This window comes from Humulus lupulus, chromosome 7, assembly GCF_963169125.1.
Source record: "Humulus lupulus chromosome 7, drHumLupu1.1, whole genome shotgun sequence".
Classification (NCBI taxonomy): Eukaryota; Viridiplantae; Streptophyta; class Magnoliopsida; order Rosales; family Cannabaceae; genus Humulus; species Humulus lupulus.
In genome coordinates this window covers 88,020,475-88,036,880 of record NC_084799.1, presented here as the reverse complement: position 1 = coordinate 88,036,880, position 16,406 = coordinate 88,020,475, and the positions used below count along the sequence as shown (strand labels likewise).

Here is a 16,406-nt window from a genome sequence, read left to right as displayed (position 1 = left end):
AAATATGTTTCTAAGACCTTGCGAAAAAGTGAACTCTTGGATGCATAGTTTGTGAGTGAATTGTAATATTTGTGAGAGTTCCTATTTGTATTCACGTGGTCTTGTAGTAAAATGAGTGTTTAGTTTTGTGGTGAGTTTAAATTACTTTCATGAGTGAATATATGTTGTAATTTGAACACAATTTTTATAGTCTTTGGGAGATGATTTTTACAAGCCTTGTGTCGGGAGGATATGCAAGCACTCGCTGGCCATTGAAGGGAGTTCAAGTGGTTGAGTGTTTCAATCAGAATCAGATTAGTGAAAAGAAGTACAATAAAGTTGCGACAAATCTCAGGAGAGAGTCTTGTATTGTTTTAAGTCAATATTTTGTAATTGTGATTCTTTATTAATTTGTTTTATTCTCGAAGCATGGCCTCAAGAAGTAGGTTATCCGAAAGAGTTTCTGAACCTTGTAAAAATTCGTTGTGTAAATATGCAAATTTGATTAAGTAAGAAAATGAGATTCGAAAAAAACTAAATGTTATCAAATAAATTTTTATTAAATGAAAATTTTGGAAAAATAAAATGAAAATTATATAGTTATTGAGCTTAACTTAATAAAATACAATCAATTTTTTTTTTTAAAGTAATGTAAATATTATTATATTATATTATTATTAAATGAGTAATACTTAAGTTTATAACTCAAAATAATTGGTCATTGGAGTTGAAGTTAGCAAGAAGGTGGGGCCCACATAGTCCTCCACTTAAGTGGGCAACACACGTCACTCTTTACAGCGGGATACGAGACCCCTTCAAAATGAATGGCAAACACCTATAATGGGTCCCACTACACGTGGCTACGTCACCACACACACATTGATTTTCTCTCGGAAAATATCCACACACTTTTTTTTCTTGACAAAACGTCCCCCTCTAATGTTGCTGCCAGCCCAACAAGTATATCAATATTTGTTTTCCTCTAAATTTGTTTTCGTTGAAAATTGTGATTACATTTGATTATTAAACATATCTTTTCGATTATTCCCTATTTTTGTTTACAAAAAAAAGAACATTATTTAGATTTTTAACGCTACATGAGAAATCTTTCAGCTTAAAATTTCATTTTACATTTTTAAGCAAACTGTAGCATTAATAGAGATTAGTAAAATTACTCTTTAGAGCTATAAGATTACGAGTTTTATTTAGGGATATTGACGGCGATAATACCAAAAAATTTCAAAAGTTATATTTTAATACCCAAATATTAAGTATTCACGTGGCATATTTTTATACTATTAAATTTAGGTATTAAAGTGTAATTTTATAAATAATTTGAGTATTATTGTCATCAATATCTCCAAATTCTTTAAATACTATAAAAATTATTTAAAATTTTGAAAAATCTAAAAAATTATTAGAAACTAATTAATAAAACTAAAATTTGCAAATTCAAAACAACCTAAATTAAAATTGAAACTCAAAATCATCCCAAAATCTATATGTGTCATGTGGATACTTAACGACAGTTAATGATGAGCAACAATTGCACCAAATTTGTAGAATTAGGTATTACCTCCAAGAAGAAATTGAGCATTAAAGTGTAAACTTTGCAAATTTTTGGGTATTATCGCTACCAAATAAACTAATAAAAATGTGTCACATGGATACTTAACGGACAGTTAATGGTGAGTATTAACAGTTGCACAAAAATTATAAATTTAGATATTGTTATCACAAAAAAAAAATTAAAGTACAACTTTTGAAATTTTTTGAGTATTACCACTATCAATATCCATTTTATTTATATATCAACATTTGAGTGTAAAGATTATGCCAAGAGTATTTATTATTATTATTATTATTATTATATAAAACTAAAATGTATGCGTACATATGTTTTTTTTAAATGAAGGATTTCATTAAATAAAAAGCAAACCTCAACTACCTAAAAAGCATACAACTAATAATATCAAACTCCATAAAAGATGCAACTCAGCACAGAACCTAAAACATCAGTTGAGCTACTAGAATCATTTTTCAAAGAACATTGAAAAAGAAAAAACATGATAAAGTGAATGAAACAGCACCACTAAAGTGGACTACAAAACACCACGAAAACGGACTACGAAACCACCACAAAAGTGGACTACAACCTCCCGAACATGGGATATTATTAACAAAATATAAAGAAAATCCAAATAAACCAAAGCAACAAAAAAATAAAACAAATATTAAACAACTCTCTTTACCAACCCTCGATGGTAAGCCTCTCCCCAAAAGACCAAGCCCATTGTGCCTACAGATCTAACCTCACTAGATGTGGACCTTTCCTTTCGAAACTGATCCTCCCCACAACATAGACCACCAGATCTGACCAAGCACACGACGCAGGCACCTCACGACGAGAACTGATCTTCTCCACTCCATTGATCTCCTCTCACCACGACCCCAACATATCTGAAACCCACCTCCACACCGAAACCTATCGAGATCCAACCTCCCCACAACCTGGAAATCCTACCACCAAGACACACTGGAGAAGAGAGAATTACTCAATATTTCACTTGGCCAGAGCATATCCAATTCATAGGCAAGCTCTAGCCGAGAGGAAGGGAAGCACAACATAGATTCTAGCATGGGAGAAGAATAGTAAAGAGAAACTAGGGCCGAGTGTGAGAGAAGTTTGTACATAATATTATAAAAAGAGAGGATATATTTTTTTAATTATGCGTACATATGTTGTTTCTTACTTTGTCAAGTTTATTTTTAAGATAAATAATCCATTATTTTGGCCGGTTGTCATGGCTTATATGATCATTTATTCATTTATTTATTTTGGATTATAGAAGCTAGAGTTGGCAGTTGGCTTAATTTGTATAATTTCTTTATTATAATCTTATTTGTCTAAACTCGCCAAATTGTTTGACAACCAATGCACGCTATACCTATTTGTTATTTGCCTAATTTTTTAGGTCATTTTTAAGTTAGATGAGAAGAAGAAAAAAATGAAATATACTCAATAGTGCATGTCCATGATGATTGATCAAAAGTCAACATTTTTTTATTTTCACTCTTTTTTTTTTTGTATTAATAAAATGTCAATATTACTTTTGGATTATAGAAGTTAGAATGTTCCAATGAAATTAATTTAATCATTATATATATTTTTTAATATACTTTTTTATCATGTTCCATGCCAACACAAGTTTACAAAGCCCCAAAAAGTAAGATCCTACATCATAGCATGCATACAAAATTTAATATTGCTACATTCTTTTGGTATTAAATTTTGTAGCATCATTTTTTGTCATGTTAAATTTACTAATTTATGGAAATTATAATAAAATGAAAAGCAATTGAACTATATGTTCATTATTATTCTTCAAAAAATATCCTTTTAACATAAGGGTTTTAATAAAACATATATATTATACAAAAATTTGGAATGATTATCAATGGTTTCAAATGTACTCTAATTATTACTAATTAGTAATTCCATTTTATTTTTAATATTTGAATTTAGAGTAAAAATCATAAGAAAGAAAAATATTAAAATAAAATAATATGCCTTACACTATCCTTTCATCCTAAAATTTGGAGTACAGCCGTATTTGATGGTCGATTCGACAGAAATACCCTTATATTGATTCTGTACATTGCGAGATATACAAGGGTAATTATGTCATTTAGACACTCCTCAATTACACCGAAGATTAGGACATAAATGTCATAATCAAATTCTTTGCCACCAAATCATACCCTTTTTCCGCGTTTTTTCCTCTTCTTCTTCCTCCTCCTCTTCCCCCCTCCTCTCTCTCTCTTGATTTATCCTCCAATCAAATCACAGGAAAAGCTGCTATTCTCTCTGTTTCTCTGACTACTTTCTCTCTCTAAAAGCTTTTTCTGGGCCGGAGGGATTATTGAGCAATCTGTCGAGCTTAATCTGCAATGAAGCTGTGTCTGATACCTTTGGGAACGAAATATTTGTAGATGGGTTCAATGTACGATCCTTTCTGCTCGATCTGTCACTGACTTGCCTTGTTCATCTGTGAGTTTGAGGGTTTCTGAATTTTTCTCAAAATGAACTAATTTGTGGAAGAAAAAAAAATCATTATTATCGCAAATGTCTGCATTTTCTTGATCTATTTTTATATATAATTGATTTTAAAGGCATGACAAGAGTTAAATTGTTTTAATGGGTTAGGGTTTTCAGGGAAGCTATCGTTTGCACATTTCATTGTTTATTTCACTGGTGATGGGTGTTTGTTCTTGTTTTGGCTTAGATTAGCGAATTCAGGATGGTCTCCAGAAATAGATTAGGTAGTTATCAATAAACATATCTTTAAATTTAGACTAGTGAGGAGCGATTTGTGTGAAGTTTTATTGATTTTGAACTGCAGACTTACATGATTTATTTCATTTGTAAAAAAAATTCAATTTTTTAATTTTCTCTTTACTGTTATTTGCTGTACTATTCGATTTATCTGCCTGAATAGAGAATAGTTTAATTGGCTGGCATATATATATGAAATACTTTGTTTTTCACAACTATGAAAGAGCTTTAGCTCATTTATCGGGGTGGTTGTTGGGGCGACAGGTTCTAAGAAATGTTAGAATATAGAACAAAATGAGCCAGACAGAAATATCAAGGATGAAGCCTTCTCTTGTCCCACTTGCAACTTTGATTGGTCGGGAGCTTAGGGGAGAGAAGGTTGAGAAACCATTCGTGAAGTATGGCCAAGCGGCTTTGGCCAAGAAAGGAGAGGATTACTTTCTGATCAAACCCGATTGCCAGAGGATTCCTGGGAATCCCCTGACATCATTCTCTGTTTTTGCGGTATAGTTTCATTCTATATAGCTCTTTATGTGCTAAATGTGAAGACATCTAATCTCCTTTTAATGCTACTAAAAAAAATGTGAGGAGAAAGAAAATTATCTTAAAAAGTGTTTAACAACTGAATACAGCTGACTTTGTAAAGTACTTGGTGCAATTGAGGAGGCCACTAAGTTGTTATAACAACTGAACAATGAATTGCTTTATTTATTTATTTTTTCTTGTATTTTGTTTATGATACCAATTAGGAATTCTTAATCAGCAGATATTTGATGGGCATAATGGTATATCAGCTGCGATCTTTGCCAAAGAGAATTTGTTGGATAACATCCTGAGTGCAATTCCCCAAGGAGCCAGTAGGGAAGAATGGCTTCAAGCACTTCCTCGGGCATTGGTTGCTGGGTTTGTAAAAACTGACATAGAATTTCAACAGAAAGGCATGTATCCAATTTTCTTTATTAAACTTCTGTTTAGATTTTCACCTTGTTCACTTCTCAAATTTTAATATCAACAACAGGAGAAACTTCTGGGACAACTGTGACATTCGTAGTGATTGATGGTTGGACTGTGACTGTTGCATCTGTTGGGGATTCTCGATGCATATTGGACACTCAAGGAGGTGTAGTTTCTCTCCTGACTGTTGACCACAGACTGGAAGAAAATGTCGAAGAGAGGGAGCGTGTAACTGCAAGTGGGGGTGAAGTAGGAAGACTAAATGTTTTTGGTGGCAATGAGGTATACAATAATGCCTTTTATGTACTTGTTTTCTGCACCAGAAAGAGAGGTTATAGAGGGAGGGCATTATTTCCGCTTTGGTCCCAAACATTAAAAGTTTATATGGTTTACAGGTTGGCCCACTTCGCTGCTGGCCTGGTGGATTATGCCTTTCTAGGTCTATTGGTGACACTGATGTAGGAGAATACATTGTTCCCATTCCACATGTTAAGCAAGTGAAGGTAAACTCATATTCTTCTGTTGATGATGATTTCATTTACTCTGGTAAAAGCATTATTGTGCATAAGAAACCTTCTTTATTTTATATTATTCACGTATGCAGCTCTCAGATGCTGGAGGAAGACTAATAATAGCTTCTGATGGAATTTGGGATGCACTATCTTCTGATATGGCAGCGAAATCTTGTCGAGGACTGCCTGCAGAGCTTGCTGCAAAGCTGGTAGTTAAGGTGATGTTTGGTACTCACTTTTTTTCAAGATGCATCCTATTTATTTATATTACCTAATATAATATTGTTACATGTTTTAGGAGGCTCTAAGATCAAGGGGTTTGAAAGACGATACAACTTGTCTGGTTGTTGATATAATCCCATCAGACCAGCCTGTTTTACCTCCAACTCCAAGGAAGAGACAAAATGTGCTTTCTTCGCTTATCTTTGGGAAGAAATCCCAAAATCCTGTTAGCAAAGCTAAGCTTTCTGCTGTTGGAGTTGTGGAGGAGTTATTTGAAGAAGGTTCTGCAATGCTTGCTGAAAGGTATGATTTCTAACATTTGTGCAAAGAGGACTCAACAAATAAATTGAGCTGGATTGTTTTGTCAGCCTACTAGCTATTTTTTATTTAATTATGTGCTCTTAGCAAATATGAAATTATTTGCATCTACTTGTGTTTTGGTATTACACATGAGTATAGCCTAAAAAGGCAGTTTTGTTTTATATGTAACATTTAATTTAATACACATTTGTAACTTCATTGCTCTGTGTAGAGTAAAATGTATCAGTTATGTTAATTCCTGTACCTTCTTTGTTGAAATACAGGCTTGGTAAGGATATTTCTCTGGATGCAAATTCTGGAATCTTCAGATGTGCAGTCTGCCAAGTGGATCAACCCCCAGCTGATGGTCTATCTGTAAACTCGGGCCCTTTCTTTTCACCTGCATCCAAGCCCTGGGAAGGTCCATTTCTCTGCACAACTTGTCGGAAAAAGAAAGATGCCATGGAAGGAAAAAGGCCGAGCAGACCGACAATAATCTCATAGTAATAATCCTCCTGATTGCGTCATATATATTTTTTTCCCTGGCAGTGTGAGCATACTTAGTTGGTAGTTTTCGTTTGGAAGGTGGTGATTATTATAGATGTTTTGTAAGAAATGAGGTTGAGATACGAAGGGCCAGTAGCTGTTTTGCCCTTGTTAAGAGTTTTGTGTGGATTCTGGTATGTGCTCTCAGCTGTTGGACTGACTGACGGAGAACAGAAGTGGTGTCTGAACTGATTGATAAAGATATCTTTATGATTTGGTTTTTGATAGCTAACAGCTTGTATTTGTAAGTAAATTGAAGAATCCATAGTGATATGTTTTGATACAGTAGCTCTTCTATATTCCGCTTAAGCTAACGCCTAATTGCGCTTATTTTGTTGGAACAAAAGAACATATATTCATTTTATTTGATTGGGGGTATGCTTGTGGACAAGTTTTTGCAATTGTCCACAAAACCCATCTCACTTACATTTATCCTTATTATTCTGATCCCATGTAATAGGCGTTTTAAGTGTATAGTATAATGACTTGATGATTTTGGTTCCCAATTTTTTTGATTGCCTGTAAGTTTCTGCAATTGTGGTTCGATCATATTTATGTGGTGTCATGTCTTGTATTGTCAGTATCTTTTGACTGTAGATTACGAGTACACAATTTAAAAGTAGTTTTCTTCCTGGGATTTTGGTTCTCTGTGATCTGAAATACAGAGGTCGTGTCTTTTAATCCATGGGGGAAAATCGTTGTGTAGAAGAAACCATTCACTTTGGCTGGTTAAGAGAGGAGCGTGAAGTTTAATTGGGAAATCAATGCAACATGTTTTGAACATCTGGCTTGATTTTTTCTTGTTCTTTTCTCGAAGATGGAGATTTTAGACCCAAAATGGGGGTTGTGTTCTCATACAAGGCCAAAATTGGTCATCATGGTGGAAGAAGCTTCGTATTCCTCTGAATAAATTGTAAGGAGTTGGATCATGGTAAAATAATTTAATCTTAGTATTTTTCTTGACAAAGAGTTGGAGTCAATTCATTAGGTCATTCGGTGCCAGGATCACTTTTTTGGGGACAATTTTTCTCTCAACTGCTCAAGTATATGAACAAAATATGTGCATCCAAACACTCACACCTATAGGATGGTGCTGCCTCAGGAAGATGTTTGTGAGGTGCCGCTGTAGCTTATTCCCTCTCTTCCCCCACCTCCGAACTTTATGAGATTTATCCTCCAGTTGTTCCTTATTAGTTCAGTGGTAGAGCAGTTGATTGTAAACTGATTGGTCATAGGTTCGAATCATACTTGGGGAGATTTGATTCATTCCAAATTCTCTAATTTGGAGTAAAATGATTCACTTTGTTAAACGTTCTCTCCTCCAAACCACTATGGAAGCCAACTAGCTGGTAGTTGCTACATTAGTACAGTGCCTCACTTAATGAGTGGTATTTGGGAAGTTGCATTCACTGTGATATCACCGTACGAATACATTACGGTGGTGTTTGGTAGACAAAAAAGCTTATTCGGATCCTGTTTGGCTACGTTGATATTTTTTTATTTTTTTTCCTTGGTAAATGCTCAAGATGTCCTACTTTATATCAGATGGAGTTAACAAGATGAACTTGAGATTCTTGACCTTTTTTTTGCTTTTAAATATACAGGAAAAATAAAAGTAACAACTCAAATTATAAATCCAAACAAGTCTCTAGGAAATTAAAAAAAAAAAAAAAACAAACAAACATGCATTTGCTACAAAATTTATTCACCTACTAATCAAAAGTTGCAAAGTATCACAACTTTTAAGAAGTGGTCTTGTTCGACTAAAAACAAAAACAAAAACAAAAAAACTTTTTTCTTCTGAAAGAGAACTTATTAAGTGGGCATTTTGCATGCATTATGGCTGGTTCCCTAACCTCAGTTAGGAGGTAACCACTGCAGCTCAATGCCAAAGTTCCATTGATGAATAGGGTCTTCAGGCTTGATATTCACCACAGAAGTGTAAGCAGTGCATCCTCCAGGCCTTACCCTAATGAAATGCGAATTCATGCTTGAATCTTTCAAGTACTGACAACAAAGCCTACTTTTACAACCTCTTCCTTCCTCCATTTCATTCTCAAACTTCCTGCAAAGGCTGTTGTAAGAACAATTAAGTGGCGAGCGAAGAATAGAGTCGGCACAGTTGAGCAAGAAGACAGTGTTGTGTTTTGATATGTTGAAGGGTAATGTCTCATCAAGCCTTATTCCTCCTTGAGACAAATCAGAGGAGTAACATGTGCCTTTAAGGATCACAGGTGGCCTAATGATGAGTGTGTGAGTGTTTGGGTCAATGCTAAGGATTTTGTAGTAAAATCCTTCGAGTGAGGGGAACTCAAGGATCCCATTGTTGCAGTAGACCTTGTATCTAAGGTCACCACAGTTATCATCAGTGCTAAAAGGGTAGGGAACTTCAAAGTTGCCACATTTTGGGCAAGCATTATTGAAGGCTGACACAAGGGAGACTACGGTGAATACTAAACATATCATAGCCATTTTCACTTTTGTGTCCATTATGAGGGAGTAGAGAGAAAACAACACTACAGATAAGCAAGAAATATGGTATTAGCTAAGTGCCTATTTATAGCAAAATCACAAGTTACTAACTTACTATTGTATAGTAGAGTTATGAGTTACTGGTTGAATGGCTAATGTTTTGAGCTAGTGTGCGTTTCTGTGAATCATCCAAGGCATCAGCTAATTGTTGGCAAGGCACACCTGTCAGTGTGCGGACTAGAATGAAAAGGTCAATAAACAGCATCCAATATCAAAATTTTTAATTGCAAAAATAATAAAATATTATTAGTTTTGTATGACACCCCCATGAATGTCGAAGCTAATTAGCTAGAGTTAGCTAATTGTGTAATATTGTACCAAACCATAAAATCTAGAAGTACAATTGTAACTCTACCTGGCATCCAAATTATATGGCTACTAGAAATACATGTTTGAAAATACCAGATGGTGTGTACATGATTCAATGACATTCTTAATATACTAGACAAGTGTCAATCTGTAAAATCAGTAAAAGAAGGGCCTAACCTCTAATGAATTTCATGAAAAACTTGATGCAAGAAGGTACATGTAGTAAAAAGATTCACACAAATTCTCTTAAAGATACAAAAAGTTGGTCAATTAATCTCCACTATTGAAAAAAATATATTGTATAATTAAATTTATCATTAATGTTGTTTAAAGCCGACACGTACCAGTTAAGTGATGTTTGATTTTTTTTTAAATTTGGCACACCAATCCCACTTTCCTTGTTTAGAACTTTTAAGCACCACTTCCTCTCCCATTTCCTGAAGTGGTCTCAATAGAAATAATAAACTTCTTTGGGTCATTATATATAATATAAACAGGGACGAATAGCTCATGAAATTATAATGATATAATAAAATCTGTAAATACCATGTTATTGGATATTGAATCACTGATGAGGGCATTTGTCACTTAATATAGACATTGTTGCAAACAATGTAGGTATATATATATATATATAAGTAAAAATTAATATATATGACAATTCAAGTAAAATAATAGGACCAAATATTGACCGTATGTCCACTTATAATAAGACTAAGACATTCAAAAATGATCTAAATATTAGATGAAGCCAAATTGAATATCAATATTAAATACTGTTGGGAGTAGCAAGAATGAGAATAGAGATGAAATTGATTTAATATGAAAAAATAGTAAACTAAAAATTATTATACATTAGAATGTCTTTCCACCTATTTTTTCAAGGAATATTTATTTTATTAATAAGGTAAAAAACTATTATAATTGAATGACATTCCAATATCTTAAATTATAACTTAAGAATGAAAATATATATATATATATATATATTCATTTTCATTCCATTCCTCCTAATCAACATGAGCTAGAGTAGTGATACTAAAACATAGTAGAAATTTGCACCTGAAACAACATAAGTTTAGTGTATAATGTTTAAAGAAAAAGTGGAATATTCTTTAGCCCCACCAAACCAGACAGCATAAAACACAATTCTTAAAACACAACACAGCAGGTGCTATGAAGAAGCATTAATACGATTTGAATGAGGACGTACGTGTCAGTCACCAGCTCGAAGGGTCACTAACATAGTTTTTTTTTTTAATAAGTGAACCATGTGGATTGTACGATGAAAACAAATAATTAGAAAAAAATTGAAGTTGTGATGAAAATTTTATATCAAATATGCCAGTTGAGACCCAACTAAAACTTTGTTAAACTTTGACTGACTTTTAAGTCAATTAAGATTTAGGAGGACAATTTTACCCAAAATTCATTGTACTACCGGTACCATATTCTCACGGATAAAAAACTAACAAATGAATTAAGATTTAACAAAAGTATAAAAATATACATTTTTTGATTTTAATAGTCAAAATAAATTAAATTTTAATTAATATTTTCATGAAATTAATATGATTTATTTTATAAATAAAAATATCTAATTTTACTTTAATTTGTTTTATTTTATAGGAATTAATTTATATTTTTGGCACTTGAAACAAAGAAAAAAAGGAAGAAATAATTAAAATTAAAGAAAAGAATGAAAAAAAAATAGTATTTTTGGGGTCCAAGCCCAAGGTGAACCAGCCCAAAAGAGCCCAAGCCCGCTTGGGCTTTGTCTCTTTCTCCTGCTGCCCACAACATCCTAGTGTGCCACCTGGCGCCTTCTACGCGTGCCATGCATCCTCCACAAGGCCAGCAGACCCGTCCCAGCTGCTTGCTCCAGCTCGCGATCCGAGTGCCCCGACCTGGCCCGCATGCGCCTGTCACGCATGCTAGCCGTGCCAAATGGCACCCTACGATTGGCTGCCACTTGCCAGCCGCCTGCCACCTGCTGCAACTATTGTTCGTGTGCACCTAGCTCTGGTGCGAGTCCTTGTTTTTTCAGCACTACAAGCTTCCCACGCCATGTACCTGCATGAAAAGAACACCAAAAGAATAACAATAAAAATAATATTAATAATAAAAATGATTTACAATATCAGATTTATTAATAATATTTATTTTGTAACTCCAAACTTTTATTTATTTATTTTTTAGTCATTTTTAGGCTCTATAAATAAGAGCTCATTTTATCGATTTCATATGTAATTTTTAGGTAGCAAAATTTTACCAAGTTTTAGTCTCATTTATCATATTTTCTCTCTAGAATTTTATGAGAATGTCTAGCATAATAGGCTAGCCTTCTTAGGAAGATTAGGATGATCCTATATGCACTATTACTTTGTTTGATATTTTTAATTCACTATGTGCTTAAAGTTTATATATTTGAGTGATTTATTTTCTTTCATCTCTATTTGTTCATCTTGTTATCTTTATTTATGTTTACTAATAGTATATAGATTTTGTCAAGCACTTTCTATGTATTATCAAATTAGTGAAAATAATATAGATAATATCTTTATCATTTCTTCATCTCATTCATATATATTTAATTTTGCTAAATCTTTATAGAATTAGTCATGTTCTTTCTATGTATGTTATAAATAGTAAAAGTAATATCTGTGTTAGGTTTTATGTCTGATCTCTTATTGCATTATTGCCAATGATTTAAATGTCATTTTTAGATTTCTCATAAGATTTATCTTATCCTTCCATGGTAAAGAATATTAATCACTTGAATGTATTTTTGTGAAATATATTTGTGCTTCAATGTTAAATCTTCCAAATGAATAGTTGGGATGTGAACTATTCATTTGTGTAATTTTTGTGAATCAAAGATCCAAATAAATAAGTATGCATATTGGTGACTCTTGATCCTTCCTACTTGTTATTATTTGTTACATCACACTTTATTCTATCTTTACTTCTAATCTTTAAATCTAAAAAACAATAAAAATATCACTTGTTCTATTTTCCTCATATTATTTATCTCTTAACTTTATTTCTTTGCCTCCTTGTGGAATCGACCGCCCGATCTATACTACAACCACCGCTTAGTGGATGCACGTTTTGGACATTAATCAAATTTTGGCGTCGTTGTCGGGAGGTAATAGTGAAAAAAAAAATTCAATAAATTTTGCAAAAGAGGTAAGTAATTATATCATTTTCTTTTTGTGTATATTTCTCTAAGATTTTTTTTTTTTAGATTTATCTTATTTACTCTTAAAAAAAAGTAAAAAAAAAATTACTATCATTATTTTTATATTGTTCCTTTTTAGTTAGTTTTTCATTTTTTTTGCATTGTTGTGCTAAAAGAAAAAAATATAAAAATTGCTATCTTTTTTTTTAATAGGATTTGCTAGTTTTATTCTTAGTTTATTTTGTTATTATTTTTCTTTTTCTCTCTTTTTATTTATTATTGTTGTAAATGTTTTTTTTTAAAAAAATCTTGTTGTGTGTGTATTTAGTTTTATTTTTTTTTACTCTTGTTAACTTATTTTTGGTAGCTTATTTTATTATTATTTTTTTGTCTCTCTATTTTATTTTATTGTATCAGTAAAAAAAAACTTTAAAAAATATAAATTGGTTGCTTATATTTTGTTTATTTATTTCTTTTGGTTTTTCTTTATTCTAATTATTTATGTTTAGGGTTTGTTACATTCTTTTTTCTATCTTACTTTTGTGCTATTTTTTTTTTATGTGTATATAGGATTACTTTAGTTTTTGGTGTACTTTGTTAGTATTTCCTCTAGCTTTGAAAAATAAATTAAAAATGTTACTTTCTTAGAATTCTTTTTTTAGCCCTTTTATTTATTTGTGTATTTTTTTTATTTTATGATTTTGTGAGCATCTTATTTCTTATGTTTAGATTATTATTTTTTTTATTTATTATTGTTAGATTTGTCTCTTTATTTAATTTTTTTTATTAGTTTTTTTTTTAATTTTTAGGTTTTAAATCTAAAAAAAACATAAAATACAAAAAAAAAAAAAATAATAATAAAAACAAAGCTTGTTTTGTCAACATAATCAATTTTTGCTTAAACGCCAATTTGAGTAAAGTTTCATCCATGCTTACTTAGTAACCTCGGGGAGTTCTAGTAAGTATTGGTTGTAAGAGGACCGTTTTTATGAATTGTGATCCCTCCAAAATTATCTATGAACCTCAAGGAGCTCTAGATAAAGTATGGATCTTAAGTGGGACCGTTCTAAAAACCTCAAATCGACATGGAAACAAGTAAAACAAAAAAAAAATCATAAAAACAAAATACAAAAAACGAATGAAGAAGAGAAGAAACATTTCGAGTTGTATTTTCCAATGTATTATCCTTCAGTTGGAAACAATCATAATTCTAGTGCTACTGAGGGTACTAGCCATTTTAGAGGTGCATGCAAACTTAGTGTAAGAGAGTACCGAGAACTTGAGGTCTTAGAAACTAAGTTTGATAGAGAAAGTTACGAGGTTCCCGAGGTAGATTATGATGAACGTTATTGTGACTTTGCAAGAGTCGACCATAGGAATCATAATTTTAGTTGGACCAATCCCGTAGATTTTACTTGGAAGCCTAAGTACAACTACCATGCATCGCCTCACATGAATTTTGAGCACGAATTCCCCTATGAACCTCAATATAATGTTTGAACTAATAGTATTTCCTTTGAGGACACTTTACACACATTTATAGAGGAGCAAAGAGAGTTCAATAGAAAATTTGTGGAAGATTTTAGGGAAACTAGTACTCAACTTTCAGAATTGACCAATGCTATCAACGCACATACTCTAAGTCAATTACCATCTCAGCCTGAGACCATAGAGCCATCATTTACTTACATTCCTAAACCCGATCAGGATGATGCTATTACCATTTGGAGTGAAACTCTTTCCCTTACAGAAATTCTTCCAACCACTCCAAAGGAAAATGAGAGCTATCACACTGGTGTGATAGACTTAATCATTGAGGAAATCATCAAAATATTCGCAAAGAAACATTGACACAAGTTCCTACACGATGTTGAAACCGAACATTTTTTTTTATCCTCAAAATGTTACTGTTTACCGAGTTTTTCGGAAACTAGAAATATATTATGAAATAAGAACTGAAAAGAAAGAATTAGAGATGAACAATCAAAGTTTTTATGTGATTGGGGCGTTAATGAGCCTTAGTCCATGAGTCACTAGTATTAGGCTTTAGAGAGTTTTGACAATGGATTTTTTCTACAAGTTCAGCAGAGTTTTTACTTACAAGAAAAATTATGGGATCCCCGCTACAGTGCACAACTGGTCCTATTCATAGGCAGTCAAGTAGCTTGGGCCGAACTAGTCCAGGCCCAATAGGGATGTAATTACAATTTGCTCGCTAACAGAGCAATAATACAAAGAATGTAATGTAATTATATGTTATTAGTTTGAAGCCATTGGACCGGCTTAGGCGTGGCCAAGCCTTACAGCTGCCCATTGTACATTAACATGGACTGGTCCGCGTGGGCTACGAAGGGGATCCTGGGGACAGGATTTTTCAGAGTAGTGGCAATACTGTTTCCTAGGAACAATGTACATTCCGTGCGTACCCTCTTCTGTAAGTTAGTTAAGGAGACTAATTGCCAAATTTCGTGGGGATAGGTCAGCATCAAAAAAGATTAGGCTTGCCCTATTTGGACGTCTGGTCCGGGTTCATTTTCTAATGTCCCGGTTCATTTACCGGATTCCTGGTTTGTTCACCAGGACCCAGGTTCATTTGCCAAGGTGGACATCGTGACACTGAAGATCTCCCCTAGATTCTTGATAAATTCCATCTACAGTTAATAGTTAGTCTGCCACCTTAATTAGCATCCCGGAGGATGTAGGTTGGTCGTGGCCGGGAAGATGATTCGGGCTTGCATCTCAGTCTTGGTTCTTTCACTATGCTCGCACCCATTGAATGTTTTGGCTCGATAGTGTTTGGGATATCAGGTTTCCTCCTTCCCCGTTCATTGGGCTCGGGATGGGCCTAGACCTCTTCTGAAAGCCCACGGACCTGTTGGGTCACATCACGTGTCAAAGGTGGAAAATAGGGATAACATTTACCCCTCAAGTCTTCATTCGTGTTTGCATGGTGAAGACTTGCCTCACTCTCCCGAATCAATCTCAAATATCTCGGTTCGTTTATCAAAAGTCCGGTTCATTTACTTGGGGGCCATTTGGGCGATCCCCGTCCTTTCAAATTCTCAACGTCTCAGACACGTGTCTCCAGGTTGATGGTGCGTCTATGCCACTCGCGCCCTAAAAATTCGAAAAGAATCTTTTGATTACCCAGGTGACCGATGGGTGTCAGCATAATTCTCGAAACGTCCCGTTTGTACGAAAAAGGTTTATTGGGTACTTGAGTGGGTTGTTTAATGCTTTGCATTATTCGAACCGTTGGATGGGAATAGTCTCGAGATTTTTAACATGGACTGTTGGATGATGTAGGTGTGGATCGTGGATTGAAGAATCCACGATTCAATACCTGATTAGGCCAATTAATGTCCCTGCATCGTTCGGGACTGTCGGATGGGGATAATCTTGGGATCCCCACTGTGGACCGTTGGATCAAATAGTGGATTTTTACCCTATAAATACCTCGACAAGCTCATTTCCACACTTTTCTCATCCCATATATTCAAACTAGAGAGCAAAGGAGAAAACTTTATATGTTCAA

General features: G+C 33.5%; 2 protein-coding genes across 3 annotated transcripts; one reads left to right on the top strand and one right to left on the bottom strand.

Moving 5' to 3' along the window:
- The first annotated feature begins 3,733 nt into the window (after positions 1-3,733).
- On the top strand, positions 3,734-7,158 carry LOC133788429 (probable protein phosphatase 2C 5). Of its 2 annotated transcripts, none has more exons than XM_062225908.1 (8): positions 3,734-4,030; positions 4,580-4,819; positions 5,079-5,253; positions 5,334-5,551; positions 5,665-5,772; positions 5,874-5,999; positions 6,080-6,306; positions 6,588-7,158. In XM_062225908.1, exons 2-8 carry the CDS (start codon positions 4,610-4,612, stop codon positions 6,805-6,807), a joined length of 1,284 nt encoding a protein of 427 aa, XP_062081892.1. In that variant the 5' UTR covers positions 3,734-4,030; positions 4,580-4,609; the 3' UTR covers positions 6,808-7,158. The 2 variants fall into 2 exon arrangements, with proteins under 2 accessions (XP_062081892.1, XP_062081893.1); XM_062225909.1 differs by having other exon boundaries at positions 3,736-4,030; positions 5,082-5,253.
- A 460-nt stretch (positions 7,159-7,618) lies between these two features.
- On the bottom strand, positions 7,619-9,573 carry LOC133788430 (wall-associated receptor kinase-like 20). The gene has a single exon (XM_062225910.1). The coding sequence runs from the start codon at positions 9,337-9,339 to the stop codon at positions 8,707-8,709; it is 633 nt and encodes a 210-aa protein (XP_062081894.1). The 5' UTR covers positions 9,340-9,573; the 3' UTR covers positions 7,619-8,706.
- Between the last annotated feature and the right edge of the window lie 6,833 nt (positions 9,574-16,406).

Bases quoted from the DNA above. Each gene is read 5' to 3' on its own strand.
- LOC133788429 (XM_062225908.1), top strand. From the start codon at position 4,610: ATGAGCCAGACAGAAATATCAAGGATGAAGCCTTCTCTTGTCCCACTT. The intron at 5,773-5,873 runs GTAAACTCATAT...TCACGTATGCAG, and splicing joins CACATGTTAAGCAAGTGAAG to CTCTCAGATGCTGGAGGAAG. The intron at 6,000-6,079 runs GTGATGTTTGGT...TACATGTTTTAG, and splicing joins CTGCAAAGCTGGTAGTTAAG to GAGGCTCTAAGATCAAGGGG.
- LOC133788430 (XM_062225910.1), bottom strand. From the start codon at position 9,339: ATGGACACAAAAGTGAAAATGGCTATGATATGTTTAGTATTCACCGTA.